Source organism: Taudactylus pleione, unplaced genomic scaffold (genome assembly GCF_031769625.1).
Source record: "Taudactylus pleione unplaced genomic scaffold, aTauple2 ptg000021l, whole genome shotgun sequence".
Lineage (NCBI taxonomy): Eukaryota > Metazoa > Chordata > Amphibia > Anura > Myobatrachidae > Taudactylus > Taudactylus pleione.
In genome coordinates, this window is record NW_028284423.1 from 2,595,395 (window position 1) to 2,613,245 (window position 17,851).

Genomic DNA, 17,851 nt, shown 5'->3' on the forward strand with positions numbered 1-17,851 from the left:
TGCATCCAAACTCCTTGAGCGTATTCTTTACAACCGCCTTACCAGCTTTCTTTCCTCCCACTCCCTCCTTGACCCTTTTCAGTCTGGCTTCCGTTCTCTCCACTCCACAGAAACTGCCCTCACTAAAGTCAGCAACAACCTCCTTGCTACCAAATCCAAAGGCCACTACTCTCTACTCATTCTCCTTGACCTTTCTGCTGCTTTTGACACTGTGGACCACCCTCTCCTGCTGCAAATCCTTCACTCCTTTGGTGTACGTGACACTGCCCTCTCCTGGCTATCCTCCTACCTCTCTGATCGATCCTTCTCTGTCTCCTCTCATGGCTTATCTTCCCCCCCCACATCCTCTCACAGTAGGTGTTCCCCAAGGTTCTGTTCTTGGACCACTCCTTTTCTCCCTCTATACATCCTCTCTAGGTGAACTCATCAGCTCTTTTGACCTCCATTATCATCTCTATGCTGATGGCACTCAGATCTACCTTTCCTCCCCTGACATCTCTCCCTCTCTCCTCACTCGTATCTCCAACTGTCTTTCTGCTATATCTTCCTGGATGTCCCAGCGATTTCTTAAACTTAATATGTCTAAGACTGAGATGATCATCTTCCCACCCTCCCACATAACCTCACCTCCCACTATTTCTTTATCAATTGATGGCACAACTATCTCCTCTAGCCCCAAAGTACGCTGTCTTGGAGTTATCCTGGACTTCTCCCTCTCCTTTAAACCACATATCCAGAACCTCTCACAGTCCTGTCATTTCCATCTTAAAAATATTTCCAGGATCAGACCCTTTCTCACCCAGGATGCTACTAAGACCTTAATACACTCACTGGTCATCTCAAGATTGGATTACTTTAACCTTCTCCTATCTGGCCTCCCCAAATCCCATCTCTCTCCTCTCCAGTCTATCCTTAATGCTGCTGCACGGCTTATCTTCCTCTTCAAACGCTCTACATCTGCCTCCCCTCTCCTACAAGCCCTCCACTGGCTCCCCTTCCCCTTCAGAACCCAATTCAAGGTTCTCACACTCGCTTACAAAGCCCTCACACACTCCTCTCCCATTTATATCTCTGACCTCATCTCCCTTCACTTTCCTGTCCACCCTCTTCGTTCAACAAATGCACACCGCCTCTCATGCCAACTGATTATTTCCTCCCACTCCCGCCTCTAAGACTTTGCCCGTGCTGCTCCCCACCTCTGGAACTCTCTCCCTCCCCCCATCAGACTCTCCACCTCTCTACAATCCTTCAAACGGGCTCTCAAGACCCACTACTTTATCAATGCTTTCCAGCTCTCATCCTAACTTGCTACTACATGCTCCCTCCTCCCTGTCTTCCCCATCTGTATCATGCCCATCTGTCTGCCCCTCCCCTTGAGAATGTAAGCTCTTGCGAGCAGGGCCCTCTACCCTCTTGTGCTTCTCCTTACTTTATGTTTATCTACTTCTTACTCACCACTAGGACACCTAACACTTGGTGCCTATGCTTTGTTGCTTAATTGGGTGTTGTGGCCACCTATGTATCAATGTATATTATCCATGTTCTTGTCCTGCATTGTATTGTATTTTACTGTAAGTCACTTTTTGGTTATGTACCTTGTAAGGCGCTGCGGGACACTTGTGGCGCCATATAAATAAACGATAATAATAATAATAATAATAATAGTCATCAATGAACTGGCTTCTAGTGCTCAATCATTTAGTATACTAATACTGTAAGGCCAATAAACTGAACAGTAGTAGGTCAGGCTGCATACACTGCTGAACGACATACAGTATGCAGTGCTACTATTTTGTACAATAGTATGTTAGACTTTTGGTGAACAGTTATATTTTACATACAGACACAACTAAATATCTACATCCATTTAGAAGGTGAATTAGAGCGCTTTACTTACTATTTCAAATCACCAAACATTCTCACTGTTCGGTATAAATATCACATGAATGGGCTGATGCAGAGCAAGTACTATGCCAGTTTGTGTAGCGTATCTTGCTGCGCATACCCAGAGAGTGGACACAGGCATTTGCACCTATGCCAATGCTACTGCTATGCTTCTGTCCTTCTGCTGTTCTCAGTGTACATCTCTTCCCTTGTGACATCATTAGCTAATTTGGTATCCAGCAACATCTTTATGCTGATAACACCCAATATACCTATCCTTTGTCCTCTATCTTGGGTGACCAATTGCCTCTCTACTATCTTAACATGGAGGTCCCTATACTACATACTTCCAAAATCTCAACATGTGCAAAACATAACTCTTTATCTCCTCCCCTCCCAGATTCACAACCTATAGCTCTGTAGCAGTGGTTCTCAAGTGCAGGGAGCCAGGAGCCAGCTATATACATGTTTAAGCCGCCCACAGGATAGCGAGAAAGTCCCATCAAATTGAGACTGTCCCACCAAACTTAGGATGTTTGGGAGATACAATATGCCCACCTCCCTTATTAGTATCTACTCTGTTCTCACCTATACTACAAGCACTACGGTAGCTTCAGTCGTTCCAATCTTTACTCTGAGCCACAATTACTCAAACATATATGCATACATACACCCTGCATGCTCCAGGCTAAGCACTGTACAAATGTATTATTCAGTGACACATTCAGAACCACCATATAATATATTTTTATTCACTCATTGACATATTTTTAAGTGTCACGCACTGTCATACACCATGCTTACCAACTACATTTTACTTTTGGTCACATGAATAAAATTGTAATTTAATTGGTTTTTTTTCAACTGGAAACTCTAAAATCAGGCAGGAAATAAAATAAAAAAATAAAAGATGAATTCTCACATAGTATTACCTGAGCCCAGTGGTTCTTGAATACTATTGTACATGTCTCTGGGTCGACCCCTTGTAGGCTGATACTCTGCCGTGCCTTGCTGACGCTGCAGATCTGTTCCATGTTGTGTGTGTGTGTGTCTTCTACACAGAAGGCCAGGTTCACTAAGCCATGCTCAGCCTGCGTATGTTCTTTTCCTTAGGTCATTGTATTCTAGAAATTACTTTTGCATAGCATTACGCCTACGGCACTCCTGTATTTTTAAAGACAGAAACAAAAGACATATCATACATTTCATGTAAAGTGTTTGGTTTCAGCTTCATGTAAGTTCACAGTATCAATTTGTGCTTACTCATGTAGACCTTGTAGCTAAACTATGAAGTCAGACGTCACCTAGCAACCAGGTATTGCCATGTAAAATAGACCAACAAATCAGGCACAGGGCCATTCCACAAACACTTTAAGGCTATTTGCACATCAGCATTAAAATTCTGCATCTAAGTTGTGTTCCTAACATCAGTTTGTAAACAGATGTGAAAATAAACATCCTTCTACCAAATAAGATAAAACATATTTGCATTTTTACCTGTGCTTGAATTGTGCCTGCTTTATGTTTTGTTTTAATGTTTCTTGATTAATGTTTCTTGATCATTTTGTCGACACAGTTGTAAAAAAAAATGTCTATATAAAAAAAAAATTCATAACAATAACTGCATATCCATGTGTGCTGGCCTTTTATATAGCTGCTTTAACAAATCACACAGAAAAAGTAAAAACAAACCAAAAAAAAAAAAAAAACTAAACTCAAATATTTGAAGTATTACTACAAAAGAGTTTGATTTTAGTTTGATTCTTTTCATCTTTCTGAAGAAGCCGCCTGGCCACCTTGGGAGGCGGAGAAACGTGATAAGGATCCCCACGCTTATGGTTCACACTACTGGTGATCAGATCTAGTATACTAAGGAGCCGCACATTTTCCACTTTACTTGCCTGGAGTTGGTGAGATTTGCATTGTGCTCAATATACTGAGGACTCCAGTCCTGGAAACAGAGCAAGTATATACAAGCAGGCAATATTGGGATTGATAACTGTATACCACGGATCATTGCATTACTGTATGCTAATTATTAAGACTCTCCCTATGATAACTGTGCAGGCTTCAAAGAGTTACTTTGTGACAGTGATTGGTATATAAAGTTTCTCTGCATCATCAAAACGAATTTAAATTTAACTCCTTGGGAGGAGCAATTACAACTAACATTGACTGTGTGACTACTAACATTATTCAGTTACAAAGAATCAACTCATTTTTAATATCTACCAACTAAAATTGATTGTCTGAGTGTGAGAGCACTAACACTATCTAATGTGAATATATACAGACTCTGGACCCAGGGTCAGACTGGCCCACCGTCTGAGGGCCCACCCCTCCAGGGATCAGGTACTAGACTGTGCACTTGAAATATACATTATACATATGTTACATTATACTGCACAGGACTATGGTGTATTTTCTACAATGCATTGCTGTTATTAATCTGGAATATTATCATGCATGCACTAGCAGTATTTAATATTATAAGGGCACAGTTGTGCCCTTATATTAAGGCTGAATCGAAAAAAACGGAATTCTCCCATAGAGAATTCCTGAGGGTGGGGGCATGGTGTTTAAGGGGCTACACCTCAAAAGCTTTTGGAGGTACCAAGCTGAAATTTGGCATGGGTGGGTAGAACTGTCGCTTTATGCTGCATGCCAAATTTCAGGGGGGAAAAAAAATGAGGATTTGGGAGTAATCTAAAGCTCCAACTGTCATTTTTTTCTGGCACACTCAATTAGGACCACTTTTCTGCTGTAGTCTATGGGGGATTTTTGGGATGGCTTAACTCAGGGTAAAGGGCAAATTTAGACTTGGGGTTTGTTTTATTAGGTAGCTCTTGTTCCAGTGTAGGTGCTTTTGGGGTTCAGGTAATTGAGAAAGTTACAGTTTTTAAACTATTAGCCCACAAATGCCCTATGATAGGGAGCTTCAACTGGCTGAGCAATGTCAGTTGGTGGCCTCCTGCAGGGGGTGTACAGCGGCCTCACTTGGGTGCATAAACATGGCTGCCTTCTAGCCCGCATCTAGATTTTATTAGGCGAACTGGAGGGGAATGACATACATTTTTGTGATACAGTGGGGCAGGGGGTGTTTTGGGGTTGGTGTGGGCACATTATCACAGTAATAAATCCTGGCACTGCTCACATTAATGAGTTTAATCCTCTGGTTCGAGCGGTGCCAGAGGAGTATGATACAGCACGTGATCATGATGTCACTAATTTATTCAGAGGAGGAAAATTAACAGAAAATTCAAAAGTGCTTTATTATAAGGGCACGTCATGCCCTTATATTGAGGCTGAATCGAATAAATGGAATTCTCCCATAGGGAATTCCTGAGATGGGGCATGTGTTTGAGGGGCTACATCTTAACGTCCTACGTCCAGTATTGGACGTATTGAGCTGAAATTTGGCATGGATGGGTAGAACTGAGGTTTGTTTTGTTAGGTAGCTCTTGTTCCAGTGTAGGGCCTTTTGTGGGTCAGGTAATTGAGAAAGTTACAGTTTTTTAACAATTGACCAAAATATGCCCCTTTTTAAAGATAGGGAAGTTCAACTTGCTGTGCATGCTCAGTTGGTGGCCTCCTGCAAGGGGTGTACAGTAGCTTCACTTTGGTTAACAAACATGGCTGCCTTTTAGCCTGCATCCCGTTTTTATTAGGTGTACAGTGTACAGATTAGATGTATATTGTGTATTTAAGTATATATAGTGAATGTATCGGTGTAGGCTACAAGAGAGATTATTATATATATATATATATATATATACATACACACACACACACATATACACACACACACACACACACACACACATACACATGAGGGTTGTCCAAAAAGTAATGCCTAAATGCTCATAACTCTGAAATAATATGCAACATTTATTTGAATCTTTGTCAGCTTGTAGTTTTATATGTCTGCTAACTATATATCTAGTTTTGTTTAGGTAGTCCAAGAAATACCATGGAATCCAAGATGAAACAAAGAGCAGTCATTGAATTTCTGGAAAAAGAAGGCTGCAGTGCTACAGAAATCCACAGAAGACTGAAAAAAGTGTATGGTGAGCATACACTTGACTATAGCAATATCAGAAGGTGGATGAAGCGTTTTCAATCCGGATAATCGTCCGTGTGCGACAAACCTCGTGGTGGCAGATCATCAACTGCAGTGACAGCAGAGAACCGACATAAAGTTGATGCCATGATTCAGAAAGACCATTGTGTGACCATCAGAGATATCAGTGATGAACTGGAATGTAGCCATGGTACTGTAGTATCACTAATCAATGATTTGGGATATCAAAGTATGTGCTTAATGGGTTCCAAAGCAATTAACCAGGGATCATAAGGGCCAGAGGGTGGAAGTGTGCAATGACCTTTTGACCAACTTTGAAGCCAACCCCGACGTTTTTGAAAAATGTCATTACAGGAGATGAGACCTGGGTATTCCTTTATGACCCAGGAACAAAGGCCGAATCAAAGCAATGGAAACACCCAAGTTCACATAGGCCAAAAAAGTTTAAATCACAGCGATCTGTAAACAAAGTCATGGCCACATTCTCCTGGGATTGCCAAGGTATTATTCTCATCGATTACTTGGAACCAAACCAATCAAACAAAAGTGATCGATACATTTTAACACTTAAGAAGCTGAAAGAAGCCATCCACAAAAAAAAGGTCAACAATTCCACTGTCAGATGTCATCTTACACCACGACTTTGCCAGACCTCACCACTTCGATGGCAACATCTGCGGCCATTGCCAAAATGGGGTGGGCAATAATGCCACATCCACTATACAGTCCTGATTTGGCCCCTTCTGACAATCATCTGTTTGGTCCTCTCAAATACTGTCTCCGGGGTCAACATTTTGAAGACATAGAGGTTGTTAAAAACACCATACGTTCCTGGGTCAAACACCAACCACTGGAATTTTTACAAAGTGGATTCACAACTTGGGTTGAGAGGTGGAGAAAATGTTTGAGGGCAGATGGTGAATATTTTGAGTAGAGTCATTCTGTTACTGAGACTTCAAAGTATTTTTCTAACCTGTATCTATAATAAAATTTGAGTTGTGAGCATTTAGGCATTACTTTTTGAGCAATCCCCCTAATATATATATATATATATACACACATACACAACAGTACAAGGAACAGCAGCAGAGCGGCCGCACCCCCCGATGGTGTCACACTGACGCAGGACATCCAGGGATTCGGGAGAGGACTGCACCGATGAGACACAGCAGCAGGGGATAGCGGGCAATAAGGCGCCAACAAGAAGAGGTGACTGCACATCTTACAACTTCTATCCTTCACACCAAAAGTCCTGCTGCCTCTGTGAGTGATGCCGATCTCCCAAAGTAATGCCACTGTGCCGAGCCGCCTGTATCTGCCCATGGGGGGCATGTTCCCATCCGGCTGTGAGTGGCACCGAGCGTTCCCTCTCTGGTGCACATTTCTGTTGACATCTACCAGATATTTCACACAGCTGTGTACTGTACAGTACACCAGCCAGTCGACCCTCCCGCACTTCCTGGAGACCATGCAGCCCAGTACAGAGCAGCCTGCGGGACCGGGAGGGGAAACATAGCGTTCTATTTAGATAACAGTTTCAGACGGGCTGTGAGATGAAGCCCTCTGCTGACTGAGCCCTCAGGTAAGAAACACAGGGTGGGTGTGTGTGCTGTGTGCCAGCTGTGACTGACTGCTCTCTGTGGTAAGTAAACGTAAACTACGTTCAGGGCGGGTCCGGGAAGATGGCGTCCGGAGACACACTGGGTCAGAAAGATGAGGAGACTGGTTCAGATCATGTCTCCGGGTGAAGGGCAGCGGACGGCAGGGGGAAATGCCCGGATATCCCGGCAGCAGTGGCGCTGCCCAAGCTCAGACAGAGACTGATCTCCAAGTGTTAGACAGACCGAAACTACGGTCGGGGCGGGTCCGGGAAGATGACGGCGTCCGACAAACTCATGTATCCCCCTCACCTTCCACTATGTCATATATGTATAATATACCATGTACATGTCCTAACACTTCACATATGTATGTCATATATACAACTACTAATATATACATGTCCTGTCATCCACACCTCCTAATATATCCAATACTTGTCCTGTCACCTCATATATATGTCATATACACCTGCTCATATATCCTATACATGTCCTGTCTCCTCATATGGTACAAAGAAGAGACCAGCACTGGGCACTGCCATTTGTGCCCCCCTGTTCCGTGCCAGTGCTGCCCCCTCCGCTATGTGTAATGTAACTACACAGCAACTCTGTCCTCATTTTACACACGTCGCTGCGTATAGAAGCAGCAGCAGGTCACCCACGCAACTGGCGGTGGCGGCTCAGTCACTGGTACCCACCTGTAGCTGATGGCGGTGTCTGGGGATTTTCTCTTCCAGCAGCGCGGCAACAGCGGTCAGGACCCTAGGCGCTGAGCTGGCTGTCAGTGTCTCGGGTGAAATGGGTACTGTAGGATGTGTTACTCAGTTGAAGCCATTACTAAGCAGCATGCAAGGAACTACAACTCCCAGAGGACATAGCGTGCAGAGCACTCAACTGTCCTGAATTTGTGCAGCTTTATTTAGTTATTGTGTCGGTGTCGTGCTCGAGTACTCAGTGACAGGAGAAGGACAGAGAAACACATGTATATATTATATTCTATTCTCTGTGTGTATTGTGCGGCTGCACATTGCTGGTGTGTTGCTGGGTGTGTAGATACTGCTGCTGATATACGGCCCGCACGGCCTCTTTGTGAGACATTAATGTGCACACCTAGCAATCCCATCCTACCCACATTCACCACCCAGCATAGTGTGTGCATGCATTGTATCAAATATACATCATGACTTGTCATACAGGAATTATACTGGGGGTAGATGAGTGAGCTAGGTGGTCTATACTGGAGTAAATTATGTATTATAACTGAGACACATATGATTGATATGACATGAGATTATACTGAGGTACATGAGTGAGCTAGGTGGTTTATACTAGAGTAAGTTATTATTATAATAGAGGCACACATGACTGATATGGTTAATACATTTAAAAAAAGCAATGAAATTCCATAGACAAAAACCTTATGGTTTCACATGTCCCATTAAGGCTTCATTAGACATGATCTGAAATTTCACAAAACCTACTGAATTTCTGCCACTCAAGCTCAAAAAAGCAATGAAATTCTGATCATTAAGGCTAATACCTTAATGGACGTGTTCCTTGCATAATACAGATAGGGTATGCCATCACACCCTGTGGTTAACTGCAGATTCAGAACTCTCACAGAGTGAGATTGCGGACACTCACAAAATGGTGGAATTGCTAATTCACACAATTGTGTGCTTATTGGAATACACACATGCAGTTTATGCAACTGAGGTCTGACTAGTTATGTGGCACACACATCCCACTCAGTGCCCACAATCTTCCCATTCATTCACCACAACAATCCCACTGGGTTCCAACATCCTTCTCACTCCATACAGCCATCTCATTCAGAATACATATTCAGCTCCCTAATTTCTAAAACGATCATACTCTGTCTATGCATGTACACGATCTGCGCCTCCATGCTGCTCCATCTCCCCCAATCCCTGCAGCTGTGTGGTCTCCTAACTGTGCTAGTTCTTTGATCCCACATCAGCACCAATCTGTCTTTCCACATCCGCGCCGCTCTGTCTTCTTGCAGCTGTGCCACTAGGTTTCTTTCCATCTGCACCACTACCTTCCCCCTAGCCACGCCAGTCTGTCTTCCCCTCATCTTTGCCACATTTTCTTCCTTCATCTGCACCACTCTGTCTCCCCCCCATCCACACCAATCTGTCTTCCCCAATCCCTATTGATGTGTGTTCTCCCATTGTGCTAGTCTGTATTCCCTCATCCTACCAATCTGTTGTTAACCATCTGCGCTGCTCTGTCTTCCCAAATCCATGCCAATCTGTACCCATATCAATGTTACTCTGGTCTCCCAAACCATGCCACTCTGTCTCCCCCCCATCCGCACCACTGTTTTCCACCCATCTGCATCACTCTGGCTCCCCTCCATCTGTGCTGTTTAATCTCCCCCCCCAATCCATGCCTTTCTGTCTCCCCCATTCACTCCGTTCTGTCTCTTCCCCCATCTGTGCAGCTCTATCTTCTGCACAGACTTCAGTTGATTGCATGTGTGTATTCCAATGAGCACACAATTCTGTGAATTAGCAGCTCCACCACTTTGTGAGTGACAGCAATCTCACTTTGTGAGTGCTGAATCTGCAGTTAACTACAGGATGTTTTGGCATACCATATCTGTATTGCGCAAGGAACACGTCCATTAAGGCATTAGCCTTAACGACCGAAATTTCATTGCTTTTTTGAGTTTGAGTGACGGAAATTCAGTAGGTTTTGTAAAATTTCATGTCTAATGAAACATTAATGGGACATGTGAAACCGTAATGATAATAATAAATCAGTCAATATTTACATACATTCATTGGCATGAACAACAATCCTTATCATAAAGGTGATGTAGATGGTTATTTTAAATGTGATATAGTCTCTTTAATCAGTTTGTGATATTTCTCTTCACATGTCAGATCGAACAATGAAGTTTTAAGGTATCCTGGAAATACACCCACTCACCAAAAAAATCACCCAAGAAAAACGGCCGAATAGCCCTTCATTAGTAGATTTCAAAATAATTTTTAATAAAATATGTACAAATGTACAATTGCTTACATTTTGAACAAAGGTGTCGAGAAACCCACTGCCTTTGTAGGACAGATATTCAGACCCACCAACACCCCTGTGGATGTGATCTCACTGCTGGGGGACCTCACAGATGGCAGAAGGGAAGGAACACCACTACCCTACACGTTTTGTGCAATGAATAGGACTTCCTCAGGGGTAAGATCTTAAAAAAGGGGTGACATTCATGTGTAAGTATAACCAGGGTCATTTTTAATATACATGCACAATAAAAATTTACAATATATACATACCAAACAACAAAGTTTTTGACAGTTGGAGAAAGATAATTCACCAAACGTTGTACAGAGGAGTTAATAACTGTAAAGCCTAATGCCATTATTTGTTCAAGTTAAAACACACTTAAAATGTGTGTAGACTATTTCACATACATCAATTGTATGTTCTTTCCAAGGTCGCGCACGCCACATCGCTGAGTGGTGTGCCTTGTCAATATTATGATCTTGTGTAGTGTGTCTCCAGTTAAAAAAGGTTGAAAATCACTGAGATGTAGTGTCCTTTTTGTAAAGTGCAATAATTCACTGTAATTTATTTTTGTGACAAATGATTGTTTCCGCATAGATAACTTGGGTCTACTAGTAATTTTAAATGTACTTGTTATAAATCATACCTTCACTATTAGGTCAAATGGGGCAATGCTGTGCAAATTAATTGGAAAATTGTACTCAATTGTAATTATGTAGTATAATTAAAAACAATTCTGGTTGGTGTAATGCTCTGCGGATATGATTGGAAATTGTAATGTTGGAGTGTATCAAATACCTGTTCTATTTGGCTATGTAAAGCTGGAATGTTTATACTGAGCTCTAAATATTTTTACAATCTGAACACAAATTTTGTCATTAGGCTTTACAGTGATTAACTCCTCTGTACAACGTTTGGTGAATTATCTTTCTACAACAGTCACAAACTTTGTTGTTTGGTAGTTATATATTGTACATTTTTTTGTGTGCATGAATATTAAAAATGTATATTGATGATGGTTATACTTCCACATAAATGTCACCCCTTTTTAAAGATTTTACCCCTGAGTAAATCCTATTAATTGGACAAAACACATAGGATAGTGGTGTTCGTTCCCTTCTGCCATCTGTGAGGTCCCCCAGCAGTGAGCTCACATCCGCAGTGGTGTTGATGGGTCTGAATATCTGTCCTACAAAGGCAGTGGATTTCTTGACACCTTTGTTCTTAATGTATGTAATTGTACATTTTTGCATATTTTATTAAAAATACATAATTTTGAGATCTAGTAATGAAGGGCCATTCGGCCATTTTTCTTGGGTGATTTTATTGGTGAGTGGGTGTATTTCCAGGATACCTTAAAACTTCATTCTTCGATCTGACATGTGAAGAGAAATATCACAAACTGATTAAAGAGACTATCGCTTTTAAAATAACCATATACATCACCTTTATCATAAGGATTGTTGTTCATGCCAATGTATTTATGTAAAGTTGACTTATTTATTACTATCATTAAAATTACCTTCCATGTCTTAGCGCTCTCAAATTTTCATTGTGGTATTTATTTATTTGGATCCTACTAACAGGGGCTCCGCTTAGAGGTTTAGCTGCTTCTAACTCTAGCGCGAGATAAGGGTAATCCATATATTAGAGATATATATATATATATATATATATATATATATATATATATGTATATATTAGGGGTGTGCACCGGACACTTTTCGTGTTTTGTGTTTTGGTTTTGGATCTGGATCTTTCTTCGTGTTTTGGATCTGGATTGGTTTTGCCAAAACCACCCTTCCGTGTTTTGGGTTCTGGGTTTTGTGTTTTGGATCTGGATTTTTTCTTAAAAAAGAAAAAAAACCCGCTAAAATCACATAAATGGGCCTTTTTTTGTTCCTACGCTATTAATAACCCCAATAACATTAATTTCCACTCATTTCCACTCTATTCTGAACACCTCACACCTCACAATATTGTTTTTAGGCCAAAAGGTTGTACCGAGGAAGCTGGATGACTATGCTAAGCGACACAAGGGGGCGGCACAAACACGTGGCCCATCTAGGAGTGGCACTGCAGTGGCAGACAGGAAGCCAATCAGCGTTATGGTGCCCATTTGCATGTAGCACGAACCCGGGAGATCCGTGCTACATGCATCTGTGTGATTGGCACAGAGCAATGACAGGTCCGTGAGACCCGTCTGTGCTGCTGTGGTAAAAAAAAAAAAAAAAAACCTGTGTAAAAAAAGAAAAAAATGGCGTGCACCCCCCCAAAAAAGAGCAACCAGCCCCGGGCATTAGTAACCCAGTGCTGGGTGTGCTTAAATACAGGGGACAAACGACGTAGGGGTCCCCTGTACTTAAGCACAACCAGCACCGGGCTAGTCAGAACCAGCGCTGGTTGCCAAAATACGGGGGACAAACGACGTAGGGGTCCCCTGTATTCTGCGCAACCAGCTCTGGGCTCTGATCCGGTCCTGGTTCTGGAAATATAGGGGACAAAAAATGAGTAGGGTTCCCCTGTATGTTCCAGAACCAGCACTGGACTTTTTCTAGCGGGGGGCTGATGCCACAGCCAGGGGAGCCCTTTCACCGGGCCCCCCAGCCGCAGCATCAACCCTGACCGCTAGTCAGCCCAGGCCGGGGATCCCTGGAGAGCTGGGGACCCCCCCAATAAAGGGGTCACCCTCTCCAGGGCACCCCAGGCCCAGGCTGATAGCCCGGGGCTATCCCCGCCACCCCTGGTGGCGGTGGGTGGCGGGTTGATTGTGTGGTGTGGTGTAAATAAAGAATATCAAACATTGTCTTTACAAGTAGAACTGCAAGTCCCAGCTAGCCTGCCCCGCATGCTGGTACTTGGAGAACCACAAGTACCAGCATGCAGGGCATTAAGGGCCCACTAGTACCTGTAGTTCACCTGTAAAAAAAATGTTTAAAAAAACACAGGACACACACACCGTGACAGTATAAGTTTATTAAACATACATACACACACACACATGTACACATACTCACCTATGTAACCCTGTAGCATCGGTCCACTTGTCCGGTAAAGTATCCATAGGGGACCTGTGAAAAAAAACATACTCACCATCTCCTATGCGAGGTTCTGTCCTCTTCGTTCCAAAGTAGGCATCCCCGGACTTGGCAAAAAAAAAAAACGAAAACGCGATCCACGAACTTAGTACCGTTCTATAGAACGGTACTTCCCGAATGAGAGCTTAGCGGCGGGGTATCACCATGGAAACCCCGCTGCTAAGCGTTCATTGGCTGAGAGAGGTCATCTCCCGTCTCTCAGCCAATGAACGGCTCCCTCCATTGTAGTCAATGGTGGGAACCGCAGGGTAAACTTTAATAACCTTGCGGCTCCCAGCATTGACTACAATGGAGGGAGCCGTTCATTGGCTGAGAGAGACGGGAGATGGCCTCTCTCAGCCAATGAACGCTTAGCAGCGGGGTTTCCATGGTGATACCCCGCCGCTAAGCTCTCATTCGGGAAGTACCGTTCTATAGAACGGTACTAAGTTCGTGGATCGCGTTTTCGTTTTTTTTTTTTGCCAAGTCCGGGGATGCCTACTTTGGAACGAAGAGGACAGAACCTCGCATAGGAGATGGTGAGTATGTTTTTTTTCACAGGTCCCCTATGGATACTTTACCGGACAAGTGGACCGATGCTACAGGGTTACATAGGTGAGTATGTGTACATGTGTGTGTGTGTATGTATGTTTAATAAACTTATACTGTCACGGTGTGTGTGTCCTGTGTTTTTTTAAACATTTTTTTTACAGGTGAACTACAGGTACTAGTGGGCCCTTAATGCCCTGCATGCTGGTACTTGTGGTTCTCCAAGTACCAGCATGCGGGGCAGGCTAGCTGGGACTTGCAGTTCTACTTGTAAAGACAATGTTTGATATTCTTTATTTACACCACACCACACAATCAACCCGCCACCCACCGCCACCAGGGGTGGCGGGGATAGCCCCGGGCTATCAGCCTGGGCCTGGGGTGCCCTGGAGAGGGTGACCCCTTTATTGGGGGGGTCCCCAGCTCTCCAGGGATCCCCGGCCTGGGCTGACTAGCGGTCAGGGCTGATGCTGCGGCTGGGGGGCCCGGTGAAAGGGCTCCCCTGGCTGTGGCATCAGCCCCCCGCTAGAAAAAGTCCAGTGCTGGTTCTGGAACATACAGGGGAACCCTACTCATTTTTTTCCCCTGTATTTCCAGAACCAGGACCGGATCAGAGCCCAGAGCTGGTTGCGCAGAATACGGGGGACCCCTACGTCGTTTGTCCCCCGTATTTTGGCAACCAGCTCTGGTTCTGACTAGCCCGGTGCTGGTTGTGTTTAAGTACAGGGGACCCCTATGTCGTTTGTCCCCTGTATTTAAGCACACCCAGCACTGGGTCACTAATGCCCGGGGCTGGTTGCTCTTTTTTTGGGGGGGAGGACGCCATTTTTTTCTCTTTTTACACAGGTTTTTTTTTTTTTATTTACCACAGCAGCACAGATGGGTCTCACGGACCCGTTAGTGCTCTGTGTCAATGACACAGATGCAAGTAGCACGGATCTCCTGGTCCGTGCGTGCATCTGTGTCATTGAAATACACAGCAGCACAGACGGGTCTCACTGACCCATCTGTGCTCTGTGTCACTGTCAATCACACAGATGCATGTAGCACGGATCTCACGAGTCCGTGCTACATGCAAATGAGCACCATAATGCTGATTGGCTGAGAGCCGTGACAGACGGCTCTGTCAGCCAATCAGCACTTTGCCCATTAAAGGCAAAGGCATTTTTTTTTAAATGGCCGCTCGAGGCAAAACCTCGAGATCCGACAGCAGATCTCGAGGTTTTGCCTCGGGAGAGGGATCCGGGGCAGACAGGGAGATCCGAGCTTGGGCTCGGATCGCCCCGGATCCCCGAAGTTCGGGTGGGTTCGGTTCTCAGGGAACCGAACCCGCTCATCCCTAGTATATATATATATATATATATATATATATATGTATATATATGTGTATATATATATATATATATCTATCACAGGAGCTCTGCACTCCCCATGATAACTAACAATAATAATAATACACATAATAAACAGTGGGGTTTTGGTTCATGAATTATGGTGAGTGCAGAGCCCCTGTTATTTCTGTTTAAACAATGTGGTCGCATACCATGTTGCACCCCAAATCTAGGAATGGTGAGTGCCGTGGATTAGTGCTTTTTGTTTATTTGATTAATTTTTATAATAATTTTGTGATCACATTTTCTCATGCACCCCTTTTAAGCTGTTTAATCTAACTTGTGTCAGCTGTTTTCCTAGGTGCTTTGCAACAGGTGTGCTTGGTGACTGTCTCACATTTAAAAGCAAAGTTGCTGTGAGCTTTAAACCTTGATAGCATACCCTGAGTTTAACACTAATGTGATGGCTATGTCCATGTTATAATTCTGAGCAATAGAGTAGGGACTTGCAGTAAAGTGGGGTCCCGTGACAGGGGCTGCAAGTTTAAATGCATTGATCAATTTATGAACCAAAACCCCACAGTTATTATGTGTATTATTATTATTGTTAGTTATTATGGTGAGTGCAGAGCCCCTGTGATTTCTATTTAAACAATGTGGTCACATACCATGCTGCACCCCAAATCTAGGAATGGTGAGTGTCGAGGATTAGTGCTTTATATATATATATATATATATATATATTCCATAGACAAAAAAAACATAACGTATTAAGGCTTCTTAGACATGATCTGAAATTTCACAAAACCTAATGAATTTGTGCCACTCAAACTTAAAAAAAGCAATGAAGTTCCAATCATTAAAGCTGACGCCTTAATGGTCATGTTCCTTGCGCAATACAGATATGAACCAAGTAGAGAAAGAAGAAAAAGGACTCTTTTGGGGGCACACAGAAGGTATAGAGTTATGACTTAGATGTGCTACTAAAATGTAACTTTTATTCTATATTTATTAAAAAACATGAACTACAGACACACAGAAAAACAAACAATATATTGTACACAAACAGGAGAATTAAAGTTCACTCCCACAATTAAGTTTGTGTATATATGTATATATACAAAAAGGGACATTTATTACTCCTATCAAGAAAATAGACGGGGTTTGGCGAATTGACTACTCAATTAATAAAGATTTTGTATATAATATACTCATAATTACGGTGTATCACCAATAATTCGCAGTACAGGCAAATTTAGGGTCCAAGAGACATAAATGATGAGACCTCACTAATCCGATGTAATGGAGAAAATATATATAAGAAATAATGATTGTTCACAATTCAACCTGATCTTAAGATTAAAAAGGAATTTGGTTTATAATAAAAATTCCTCACTGAGCGGATATATTTCTTATGAGGTCAGACCATTAACAGGTATGTATGTCCACCTTATTCTCTGATAAATCAATAGAAAGCACATGTTTATGCCTGCGTGCACTAGAAAGTACGCACTCTGAAATGGATTTCAGATATCTCATAAATCATATTAATAACTATACACATATAAAGAGTGTGCCTTATTGACTTATAATACTTCTCTGTAGACATCAATCATCCATATTATTGCTGTGCAGTACCATATCAGACATGAATTGAAATGATACTTAGTCTCACTTAGATCATTCTATACCATCCTCATCATTCAGATAAACAATATTGCTACTTGTTAGTGGGGCACCACAGTCCAAGGCACAATTAAATACAATGCTGAACCTTGCTTGTTTGTTTCTATCATGAAATACACATAACGCACATACATCAATGTCACATGAAGAACACAAAAGTGTAGAGTTCAGAAACATACCTGACAGATAGTCTGTTGTGGTGTGCAGTCTATGGTGACAGTCACTTGAAGCCAGTGCCCGCTGCTGTATGCGGTGATCATCTATCCGGAGTCACGTGGCCCGGAAGGGTCTTCCTGACGCGCGTTTCGCCGAAAAGAGGCTTGTTCACAGTCCCGCTCCAAGTGACTGTCACCATAGACTGCACACCACAACAGACTATCTGTCAGGTAAGTGGCGTATACACCCTGCACTGCCTAGCGCATCAGGGCAGAGGGCCACCAATCCTGACATCCTTTCTCTCACTACCACCACACATCATATTATACTCTGCTCCAACTTGGATCAATACAATCGCCATATTAGAGGGACACCTGTATGTTTCTGAACTCTACACTTTTGTGTTCTTCATGTCACATCGATGTATGTGCATTATGT

The 17,851-nt window shown here is 42.9% G+C and overlaps 1 protein-coding gene across 2 annotated transcripts in view; it reads right to left on the reverse strand.

Annotated features, from left to right (window-relative positions):
- FHIP1A (FHF complex subunit HOOK interacting protein 1A) overlaps positions 1-17,851 on the reverse strand; it is a 312,507-nt gene that overhangs the window by 199,075 nt on the left and 95,581 nt on the right. Inside the window, exon 3 of one of the 2 annotated variants that reach the window (XM_088448272.1) lies at positions 2,817-3,048. In XM_088448272.1, coding sequence (XP_088304398.1) covers positions 2,817-2,918 — 102 coding nt within the window. In that variant the 5' untranslated portion in view covers positions 2,919-3,048. Of the gene's footprint in view, positions 1-2,806; positions 3,049-17,851 lie in introns of those variants that run through there. The other variant, XM_088448280.1, reaches the window with a different exon arrangement.